Source organism: Ailuropoda melanoleuca, chromosome 5 (assembly GCF_002007445.2).
Source record: "Ailuropoda melanoleuca isolate Jingjing chromosome 5, ASM200744v2, whole genome shotgun sequence".
Lineage (NCBI taxonomy): Eukaryota > Metazoa > Chordata > Mammalia > Carnivora > Ursidae > Ailuropoda > Ailuropoda melanoleuca.
This window is the reverse complement of record NC_048222.1, coordinates 129,073,094-129,085,253: the sequence shown is the minus strand read 5'-3', so window position 1 is coordinate 129,085,253 and position 12,160 is coordinate 129,073,094. Positions and strand designations below refer to the sequence as shown.

General features: G+C 33.3%; 1 protein-coding gene across 6 annotated transcripts in view; it reads left to right on the top strand.

Moving 5' to 3' along the window:
• The window catches only part of KIAA1109 (KIAA1109 ortholog), a 193,467-nt gene that overhangs the window by 112,144 nt on the left and 69,163 nt on the right, over positions 1–12,160 (top strand). For 5 of the 6 annotated variants that reach the window (XM_034661658.1, XM_034661659.1, XM_019804439.2 and 2 more), the window contains 5 exons: positions 2,425–2,600; positions 6,508–7,214; positions 7,625–7,870; positions 8,440–8,533; positions 10,668–10,718. In XM_034661658.1, coding sequence (XP_034517549.1) covers positions 2,425–2,600; positions 6,508–7,214; positions 7,625–7,870; positions 8,440–8,533; positions 10,668–10,718 — 1,274 coding nt within the window. The remainder of the gene's footprint in view (positions 1–2,424; positions 2,601–6,507; positions 7,215–7,624; positions 7,871–8,439; positions 8,534–10,667; positions 10,719–12,160) is intronic. The other variant, XM_034661660.1, reaches the window with a different exon arrangement.

Below are 12,160 nucleotides of genomic sequence, written 5' to 3'. Positions count from 1 at the left end.
TGTAGAAATATTATATGGGTAGCAATGTGTTAAATGGATTGAAGTAGAGACACAGTAGTTGAAAAGATGAGTTATTGAAATAGTTCATGTAAGTGGTAAACGACACAACTTAGATGGTTGTGGCTTTGAGAAAGTAAAGGCATAATAATGTGGAGGTCTTATTCAATTGATCAAATATAAGAGTGGAGAGCAAAATCCTTTGAAATGTGTATCTTAGTCCGAATGATCAAAAGGCAAGTGGGTGAGCGGGACCAGGGGTATTGATAGGTGTTATTTTTTCAGGATGAGAGAGACTCCAGTATACATACTTAGGAGGAATTAGGAAGATCCCGATCAGAAAAAGAAAAAAGAAGGGTAAACTGATAGAGCAAGATTCAGAGAGGGATGAGGAGTGTTGGAATTTAGAGTCACTCAATAGAGATGTTTTAGACATAAAAAATTACTTTTTTCCTCTGAGGAACTAAGAAGGGAATAAGAATAGTTCACAATTATACAGGTAAGTTTGCAAATTGGTAGCCTCAATTTTCTCTTATAATAGAAGGTAATTTATGTTGAGAAATGTGTCAGGCACTTTTAAATTTTCTTGAGATTTACTTCTCCAATTCATTACGTAGTTTTTAGGGACTTCATTTTTTTTTATTCAAGGGGAGTGGGAAAATAAATAACCTTTTTGTTGTTGTTTCGGCCTACAGAATACGTTAATTGTATTTATTAGCATTCAACACATACTTTTAGGTATAGCTATACTGTTTTACATATAAGATTCTGAAGTCCACTAGAAACATGAATATTAAATAATACAGTAAAAAAACTCTGTAAGGTGATTTAGATACGTGTACAGTTTGGAGTGAATATGAAAGAGAGCTTACCATAGACTCCCTAAAAGGATTGCCAAATAGTGCTAAGGGCCTAGTTAAGAGTTTAGGTTAGTGTTGGGGTACCAATGAATGCAATTATATTATTTCCTTTCATTGTTCCTAGCAGCTCAGCTATAGGAGTGTAAGAGGATTGACCCAAAGCAGATGTAGCAAGAAAAATGAGGTGATAGATATAAACAATCTAGGAAGTTGCTGAAATGGAGTTTAAGCCAAGATTATGGGGGAAGAAGTCACATAACTTTGGAACTGAAGTGTTGGTTGAGTTATCTGCATGGTCAAAGAAGTCATTCAGGATGATAAATTGGGATTGGAAAGAAAAAGAGGAAAGTAAATCAGGAATCAAAGTTTCTGATAGGTATGGAGGATTAACAAGGTAGGGGATAAATAAATGACAAACGTTAGAAAAGAAGGAGGAGGATTCGAACCTTGAAGAGGGAAGAGTTTTTCCATTAGAATGAAAGAGTAAAACCCAAGAAAGAATATCCCAAGCAAGTATATAAGGGAGAGGGAATTTCTCCCCAAGGTTCCAGTCTAGTGTACAATTGTTGGAATTCTCTGTTCTAGGCCTTTAGACCTTCACAAGAGTAGCCTGTCTTCCCAAGCACAAACAAAGCCTTCTAAAGGACAAGATTAAATTTAGCTTTCTAGTTATGTTATTTAGCCAATTTGTATCTCCACATAACAAAAATGTTACTATAGAGACAACTAACTATAGTTGACCTAGAGATAATTGAACATGTAGACTTAGGTCTTAATACATAAATGGCTCTTGTCCATTTTAATAGTATCATTTAGCTTTCAGGAAAAGGTCACTAAGGAAGATGTACAGTGAAAGGGTTACAAGAGGGCCATGGAAAGTACTGGATAGCACCTATATTTTGGATGTGGAAGGAGGAAAAGGAACCATGCAGCAAAGAATAAGCAGAGTGATTATAGTGATCAACTACTGAACACATGGTTGCTTCTGTTTGGGTTAGCTCTTCATGACTACAAAATCAGTTAGTAAGAGATGTAACCATGGTGTTGTATTTCCGTAAGCTTGTATGATACTTAAAACGTAAAGGAAGTATTTTTGTCACGAAATAAATGTTAAATGACTGTTACAACCAAGTGATATCATTTAAAAAGAAGTCAGATATTCATAGTATTACATATGAAATGTTTTTGTATTAACATAGGAAGGTGATAAACTATTCTAATATACCAAATTTTTATGGAAGCACAGTATATATTCATGCCCTTTTTAAAAGCAAGTACAATGGTTTAAATTAGTTCACTGTTTTATTTTGCTTGTAGTTTCAGACACTTAGGAAGGATGGAGGAATCTTTGTCCTTGCGATTAATTTGAAGATGAGTGGCACATATAAGGTGCTGAAAAATACTGTCAAGTTTTAAGTAAAATTAGAGTGATATTTATTACACAAGTCCTTTTTGTTTTTCGTCACACTACAGTACTGATATATGTATCGAGGTAGGGTAAGAAAAAAGCCACAGTAAATGATGAATCATAAGTTAAGCTAATTAATGAATGTGTTATGTCTTTTAGGTTGTTTTCAAACCTCTTCTCAGTCATACAGGGATTCAGTCACAGGATGCAATGCCACTCTGCTACCGAATGTACTTTGGAGAACACCTTTCATTTTCAGGGACTTTGGACTGCCTTAGAGCAGATATTGTGGATTCAGACACAGCCAAAGAGAGAAAAGGCAAAAGAGCAAGAAGGTGTCTTGTGTTACTGTTCTTTTTGTGTAAAATGTTGTACACAGGTTATAATATCTTTTTTTAGCTTTGTTTTCCTCTAATGCTAATGAGAGTAATTTTAATATCTTAATCAAAAGGTAACTTCCATTTATCAAAAATAACCTCTTTTTAATAACTTGTTAATTTTATAGGTGATGAGGTCTATGCTGAGGCTTCGTTTTGTGCCATTTTAGCACGTGTATGTGCGTTAGCCAAGTACATTTGTTGTCTGTATCCTCAGAATTTGTTTACTGTTGCAGTAGCTGAATTTTTATGATCTTATGCATTGTAATTTTATATATTTTACTTAGAATTATTCCTAACTTCCTTTCTGAGTTGACTTGCAGTGTTTTCTATTAGAAACAGGGTAGAAGTCATATTGAGAGTATGGCCATGAGAAACAAATACATAGGAATGCTAAATGTAGCATGGTGAAAGTTAAGAATCACCTTTTACTGTCATTATTATCAGGGATAGTTCTTTAGTTTCTTTACTGCTTGAATAGGAAATACTATGCCCACTAATAATATTTGATTATCTTCTTATGAACATTAAATTTACTTTGCGTGGGTCTTGCTGATGTAGATAGGAATAGTAGAATATGGATATAGATGGCAATTATGACAAGAGGTTTTGCAACATTCTTGGTTTCATCCAATTTATGTTTTTGCAAGGTGGTAGATTAAAAGTAAAATGCACACATATCACACATATAACTAAGTGAAATATGTTTTCCATTTGAAATATTCTATTTAAAAATTTAAATGATTTGACAAAATCAGTTTAAACATTTTTATGGCAATTATTAATAGAAAAATACAGCTTTCTCAAATTTTGTTTCAAGTCTAGATTTCTGAGGATTTTTCTAATGAGACAGGAACATTGAAATTGCATTGTCTTTTCTATTAAATATAAGACAGTCACTGCTTTTCACAGTAGTGTCATACCGTAAAAATTACTGACAAGCCGAAGCACCACAAAGTGACCTTAATGATTATCAAGATTAGTGAGGAAAATTACCATTGTTTTGTGACCTGGAAAAAGATGTTTGTTCAAACATTAAAAACTCTCTTACTGTTTATTATAAATGTGTAGGGAAATGAAAAATATAGTAAAACTAATATTTAGTACATTATACTTTAAAACATTAGAAACACTGAGAATTAAAGTGTCTCACTTCATTCTAAAAATCTCATTATAGTTTGAATAGCCCTTGCCATCTTATCATCATATAACTTGCAATACAAACTTGCAATACAAAAGAGCATCTATTCCGTACCTTGGCATAATGCTGTACTCCATTGTAAGTATTGATGAGGTTCCAACACTTCTCCCTTGCACTTTTAATGTCATGAAATACCATCACGAGTTCCTTTTACTATGAAGTTTTTTGCCAGCATCATTTCCTCTGGGATATTGTCATCCTTTTTGTTACAACCACTTTCATCTTTATGCCAGTAGGTTTGCCTTCACTGAGTTCCACTGGCTGCATATCTATAGCTTCTAGAACAGTAGAGTATCAACATTTCCACAGTCAGCTCTTTGTTCTATAACTCCATTTACTTTTAATTTCACCACCAGCTTTATCATTTTTTTGTTTTGTTACTGCATTTTTATTTTATTTTATTTTTGCTGTCCAACTCTCTCTTTAGATTATTGATTTTTGTAAAATGTCATGTGGATTTATCATGAGGAGGCAACACAACTACATGCTTTACTGTCTGTGCATGAAATGAATAACAAATGTACTTTGACCAATCACTGACATACATAATGTGATTGGTTAATAATCATGGTGTACATCTGTTATATTACGTAGTGATTTGTGTACTGAAGAGCTAGCAGCAAGTTTGTACTCTATGCAGTTATTCACAGTAAATTTTAGTTTACCCATGTTGTTAGGGAACTGGTGTTATATAACTAAACCATGATAACTGAAATCCATTTACATTGGAATCATCAAATTCAGACACCAAAGCATTAATACCAACTTATGCTCCCTAATTACAGTTAAAAGCTCTGTGTTAAACTTGTATTTCATTTGCAATAATATATGTATATGTATGTATATATATATACATACACACAGTACATACAGTGTATGTATCATCTGTAGATATAATTAGGTTATTCATAATTAGATTATATATGTACATGAATAATTATAGTTACTGCCTACTTATTGGCTTACTAAATGCTATATAATACTGCCTGCCACAGACTAGACCTTCATCTGACCATACTTTCTTATGTTCACAGAGAGGTTCTTTGAGGGCCTTTGAACTTAGCTGTGTTTGATCTAGCTGAACCTAACATTCCTTTTCATTTTTCTACTATCACATCATCTCTGAATACTCTACATTCTTATTACTGGCCCATGGTTAGCTTTTATTTCTCAGATCTCCTATAATTCCACCTTAAACTCTACTAATTTGGAGATCTTTGTCACAGTACGCTTTTCCTGGCCATTAATTTCAGTTTGTTTGTTTGGTTTTTTCCCAACATTTGGAATGTTATTCATTCTGTTAGTTACTGTACATTATTATTGGGTTATAGTTTCTTGTATAAACATATATATCCCATCCTGTAAATCCAGGACAGTTATTAAATCATTTAGCATAGGTTCTGGCATGTAGAAGTTCCTATAAACATTAGTTTCCTCATATCTTTGCTGTCTCCAGACGAGATAGTTGAACATATTAGGGACTTAAATAATTTTAAAATTTAATTTTAACTTTGGCTCTGCAGTTTACATGCCAGCTCTTTATCTGTCTGGCTACTTTTGTCTTAAGTGACTGCTTCATTATATACCAATGTTTTTTCCCCCCTTTTACTTAAATCTTCTCTCTTCAAGACTTTCTTGCCTCCCTTATATGATTTCAATTCTTGTTTTTGCATTTGCAGATTATTTTAATTTCTTTTGAGTCTTCTCTCTCCTGTCCATTCTACTTCTCAAAATCCAGTCTTTCCTTCTTTGACTACACACTTAGCATTGATTGTAGTCTTACTATGAGCTTGTACATTTTCATGGATTATACGCCAAAGTGGGCTTTTTCTTAAAATAATATTCATTAAAGAATTATTATTCTCTATAAAATCTTTAAGTTAAATTGAGAACATCAGAGCAGCTTCTGTTTCTTTTTTTCTATTAGAAAAATTTGACCTATATGATTACACATTCATATTGTACATGGAAGAAGAGGGAAAAAAAATACCTTTTTTTTACAATTTTGGTGCCTGAGGTTTATTGTTATTGGTAGCTGGTTTACAGATATCTGAGATAGTTTTGGCTTTTAAATATTAAAATTGACTATAATATCCATACATGAAAATTTTCAGATAAGCAGGAGGATTTGCCCAAATAATTTTCATAGTTTTTTGGTGTGCATTTTTCATTTCTTGTTTCCAATTGCCTTCCTCCCCACTTTCATCTTGGCAAAGTAAGACAGCAGGGTTTCAATTCAAATACCAAATTGTATAAATGTGATGAGATTAAATATATAAACAGTATATTTAACAGAGAGGGAGAAGATGGTTACGGGAGGCACCATAATTGACCTATAATTGACTTTAAATTCCATTACTAGTGGATTATGCCACCATATTGGCAAGAAAAAAATGTTTTATTACCTCACTGAAATAATTGACATAAATCTGATTTTAACTAGGCAGTTATGGAATAAGATCAAGAGGGAAGATTTAAGGCCTAGTTTCCAACATATAAAAGGTTGGCCTCATGAAAAGCATATTATACTTGATCTCTTGCTTAAAACTATCTAAATAGTTTATAATATGTTTCGCCTTTTTTGCTAATGAACTAATAAAAGATTGTGCAGTTTTGGAAAAAAGGAAATAAAATCTTCTTATTTTCTTTTTTCTGCATCTTTAGGCAAGGTCACGTGAATCTTCCTCCACTTGAGTTCAAACCAGCATTAATGTTGGAAACCTTCAGCATCAGTGCTGTTGTAATGGAAAAGTCAGTGTGCACCCCTCAGAACTCTACCAGTGCGCTTTCTTTTCATGATCTCAACAAACGATATTATAATACTTTTCACTGTAACTTTACTATTTCTTGTCAGTCAATAAGCCAGCATGTAGACATGGCTTTGGTTCGTCTTATTCATCAATTTAGTACAATGATAGATGACATCAAAGCGACTCAGACTGACATTAAACTCAGCAGATATACAGCTGGATCAGCTTCCCCAACACCTACCTTCAAAACCAGAAAACATCGGGATTTTCGCTCATCTGATTTCAGCCGCAGTTCTAGAGGAAGTCTGAATGGTGGCAATAGAGTAAACAACGCAAAGAACAAACGGACCAACAATGAAAATAACAAAAAGGAATCTCGAAACAAAAATTCATTAGGAAGATCTGAAAGAAGAACTTCAAAAGTGTCTAGAAAAGGTTCAAAAGATGTGGTCGACCATATGACTATTCATATGGATGACTCTGATTCAATTACAGTGTCAGAACAAAGTGAGCCTTCAGCTGAGTGCTGGCAGAATATGTATAAATTACTTAACTTCTATTCACTTATCTCTGATCCAACAGGAATATTGGAAAAATCTTCAGAAACATTTGGACCAGCAGGTAATGGATATCTTTATATTTGAAAAATTTCTTTTTGAAACAGCAATAATACTAAAACAGACAGGTTGTTGATCATGTTTTCTTAGTGTTATAAGTAGATAACTGAAATGCCAAGAAAATTGCCAGCCACCCATGGAGAGAAAATAGTAATGGCAGTCAGATAATTTGCCACCCTATTTCCTGTCCTTCCATACGCAGTATGGTCTGAAAGATTCAGACATACCTACTTTGAAATATCTGACTATTATTTACTGTCAGTATGATCATGGGAAAATGTTGAAAAGCTTAAAAAATCATTTTGGTGAGGAAGAAGCCTGGTTTGGAATATGAAGAAAGTTAAGATGGCGTTTGGAGTGTCCTCTGATTTCACATTTCCTATCTAAATCTCTGTGTTTTGTTTCGTTATAAAGGAGTTCGGAGCCCTACAGAACCAACATGTAAAGTTGTATTTGAGAATGAACAAGACAGTAATAGTTTGACAAAGACACAGAGGAAACGTAGCTTGGTGACTTCTGAACCTCAGCATGTTACTCTAATAGTGTTTGGGATTGGCATGGTGAACCGCACACACCTGGAGGCAGACATTGGGGGGCTAACAATGGAATCAGAACTGAAGAGGATCCATGGCAGCTTTACACTTAAGGAAAAAATGAAAGGTAGGATGATTTTCTAACACTGTAGTGCTACTTTTCTGAAAAAGCCAATGCCATGTCTCTAAAATTCCTATTTGGCAGTTTTTCTTCAAAAAATGAACTTTCCCATTTAGATGGATCAAGAGTGCTACTTTATATAGTTTCTTTTCCTATTTTTTTTAATTTTCCAAGGTTTCTGCACCAAATATTACTTCTGAGATTTAAAATGTCATTAGGCTATTTAATGCTATTAAGCTATTTAGTACATGAATGGCATATTAAACAGTATATTTGGTATTATTCCAATTTTGATATATAATATGTATATATATTTTGACATAGAGTGTCATATAGACATACAAAATATATATGTATGTATATTGACATATGTATATATACATATATATATATGAGAATACATAGAAATAAGAAAAAAATTTTAAAGTAGTTCTGAAATAATTTAAATTTTATTAAAAATAAAACTTTAAGTTATCTTTTGTTACTGAACGTATTATGGATAAAATGCAACTTTAATACAAAGTACAATTATTTTATTTCCAGATTTCATATAATTCTTTTTTCTTACATTAAAGATGTTTTACATCAAAAGATGACTGAGACATGTGCCACTGCTCATATTGGTGGGGTTAATATTGTGCTGCTTGAAGGGATTACACCAAATATACAGTAAGTCTGTCAGTTTTTATTATTTTCTTAAACTTGTTCATTACAGTTTTATAGGAAACTTAAAATTCACTGGATGAATCCCATACATGCTGAGTTTTGATATGTGTATACATTATGTTACCAGATACTATAGTTCTGTCATTAAGAATATACCAGGGGCGCCTGGGTGGCTCAGTTGGTTAAGTGTCTGCCTTCAGCTCAGGTCATGATCTCCAGGTCCTGGGATCGAGCCCTGCATTGGGCTCCCTGCTCAGCAGGGGAGTCTGCTTCTCTCTCTCTCTCTCTCCCCCTTTGCTCCTCCCCACTGCTCATTCTCTCTTTTTCTCAAGTAAATAAATAAAATCTTAAAAAAAAAAAAAAAGGTATCACCAAATGAAATGTTTTCAGAAAAATAATTTTTTCCCTTTTTACAATTGGTTTACTACCTTCCCAACACCTCCAAAAAACTGAGTCTAGGTACACTGTTAAGATTGTAGAACAAGAAAAAATGATTACAGTGCAAACTTCAGTTAAATGTACAACATAAAAAAAGCTTAAATAATTCAAATAGTTAAAATTTTAGTCAAAGAATACAGACTGTCTCTTGATTTTATGTTAAGTAATCATGACTTAAATTCATGCTGGGTTTTAAAACATCTTGCCATTTTTCATTTAAAGAATTTAACAATAAAGCCTATGAGACTCTTCTGATAATATAGGTAAACTTTTTATAGTGAGTATACCATACCATATCACTTTTCTTTTGATTCTTTGCTCTTAACCTTTTCTTTATAAGTCCTACTCTTAGAGCTATTCTGAGTTGTTCTGATAATAATTACCTTTCAGTACATTCAGATCGTTAACCTACTATCAGTATATTTAACCATTGACTTTGTTCATACGCTTGGAAGTATGTATCTTAATTCCTAACTTCCTTTCATTGGAGCAGCTTTATGTTGTAACTACAAAATATGCTTTGATAATTTAAGTCAGATTTTGAGAATTTTCTGTTTCTTAACTGGTTTCATAACTAGTTAATGTTCTATCATATAGTGAATCTGTTATACTAAATACTAGAGGATCTTGTTCAGCTGCATAAAATTAAGTATTAATCATATATTGACTAGTGATAGTTCTTTTCATATTTTAAACATGGGTGACATGATAACTCTTGGAGAACATTTCCTTGGAATGGATAGTTAAGGCTTTCTGGGGTAGTTTGGACCTATAAACCTAGAACCAAAGAGTATATTTCATTATAGCTGCCTACGTAGTCTAGATCACATTTCCTAAGCAGTCTGGAAACACCAGGAAATTACAGTAGTTATGATAGACAAGGTCTTTTCTGATCATTCAATGTGGGAGAAGGGGGATTATGATATAGTCATTGCAGTCTTAACAAGTACCTACTTGTGAACCAAGAGCCTCACATAGATTATTTTATTTAATCCTAATCTGAATCCTGTGAACTGGGGTGTTTTATCCCACTTTACAGAACAATAAATTGAGATTCAGAAAGATGAAAGCGTGTGCCTAAAATACTTAAAACCCTATAGTCAGAATTGTTGTCTGAACCTGAGCTTCTGCTAAACATCACCACAGACCTTCAGTTCCATGGCTCTTTGCTGGCTCTAAATTGAAAGAACCATGGCTACTTTAACCTATGCAGCAAGTAAAACAAATTTCTTTCGTTGTCTCAGATGTCTTAGTTACTCTATCCTCTTGAACCTTTTATCTCTATTATCTGTTATCTCTTAAGGGCTTCAAATAGTCTCTAGACTTGCAAAACAGTATTTATAAAACAGATTTTTAAAGAAGTATTATATAGTTATATTTCTTGCCTTTGGAAAAAAAACAAGTGAAGATCGCTGAACTTTTTTTTTTTTTTTAAATAAAGGTTATTAATTATTCACTGCCAAACTCTAGTAGTGTTAAGACTTTCTGGATTTATTCTTTTGTTTTTCATTTCTGATTTCAATTAAAAGGAAATGAAACTAAAAAAAAGTTGAAAATTTTCTTTGAGGGAAAATTTTGAAAGTGAGAAATAAGAAAAGCATTCCAGGTGATTGGTCATAGTGTAACTAATTTATGTATGAATGTTTGTTTATTTGCTTCCTTTTTGTTTTCCTGCTTTCTCTTGAATCTTCATCTGTAGACTGGAGGATTTTCCTACATCTCCTACAAGCACAGCCAAACAAGAGTTTCTGTATGTCATATTTTTTTCACCCCCATGGGCTTTGTGATTAACATAGTATTGAGTAGTTTTAAAGAAATATTTAGATATCTGCATGACTGTGAATGTATGTAGTTGTTATTTTGTAGCTTTAATGTAGATCCTTTTATAGATTAAAGCTTACTGACATTCAAGGAACACACAGAGGTAAGGGCTACCTTTTGGTAATTCACACTTTGTTTTGTTGTTGAAAGATTTTAACACTGTAGTTGTGTGTTGCTTGTGCTTTTTTAAGACACATTACTGTTAACATGTATGTCATCATAAATCCTTAAGGTTTGATGTGATAATAGAAACTAAAAAGTTTCACTTGTGTATGAGTTTTCACTAATTACAAAGATAATTAAAACATTAATATATGAAAACATTGATACATCTCAACTTCATAATTTTGTTTTTAAGTTGAGGAGAGTCAAAAAAATAAGATGAGGAGAGTTTACGAATCTGTTGACAGATTTTATGTATGGCTTTTACTGTATGTGCTTTTATATTTTGAGTGGCTTGATTTGACCCAGGTATATCTGATATTTTGTGGTAGTGAGCTATACTAACGAATATTTAAGTATTCGTTACCTAAGTCCTACATGGGGGTGGAGATAGAGTAGAGATAATGAAGCCCCAGAGTAAATCCTCAAATTATTCACTCAGCCTGTTGGATAGAGAAGGATGGAGCCTGCATTTAAGATCCTATAGCCTGGACTCAGGAAGTAAAAGAAGATGGGGAAAAAGTACTTGCCTCATTAGGCACTGTGGGCAATTGTAGCTGATCACAGTGGATCTCTCAGAACCTTGTGAGGGTGGACCACCACTGTCAATGAATTCTTTAACAAGATTGTTTGGTCACTTGCCATGAACTTTTTACCTGAGGCATGCCTAGGGTGCTACAAGTTGTTACAGTCTTCTCTTCAGAGAGATTTTGACCACTTCTTTCTGTGTAAAAGTCTTATATATACTATATTACTGTAGGACCTAGATTAAGTAACAACTCTCTTCAAGAATTAAAATAAAATTATGAATAGATAACTCACCTAGCAGCTTGTAAACTAATTCTTCATTATGGGTCTCCTTATGCCTTTAAAACACACAGTTTGACAGGAGTTAATGTTAATCAGGCATCCTCTGTAGTTTCTGGCTCAGTTTGATCAAGATGGGTCTATCATGTTGTTCAGCTCAGAAGAACACCGCTCACATTGTAGTGGTAGGCATCGTTTACATAGACTAAAGTGTGAATGGACAGCACAGAGCACCTGAAGGCCTTAACATCAGAATTTTCACTGGAAATATCATAGTAGGATCCACAGTAGGAGAGCAATCAGCCGTGTTAGCTTTCCATTCTTACTTTTGCTATATACGTGAAATTCCAGTATTGTATTCGTGTTTATATAATCACAAGTAATATTTAAGCCTTCTATAGA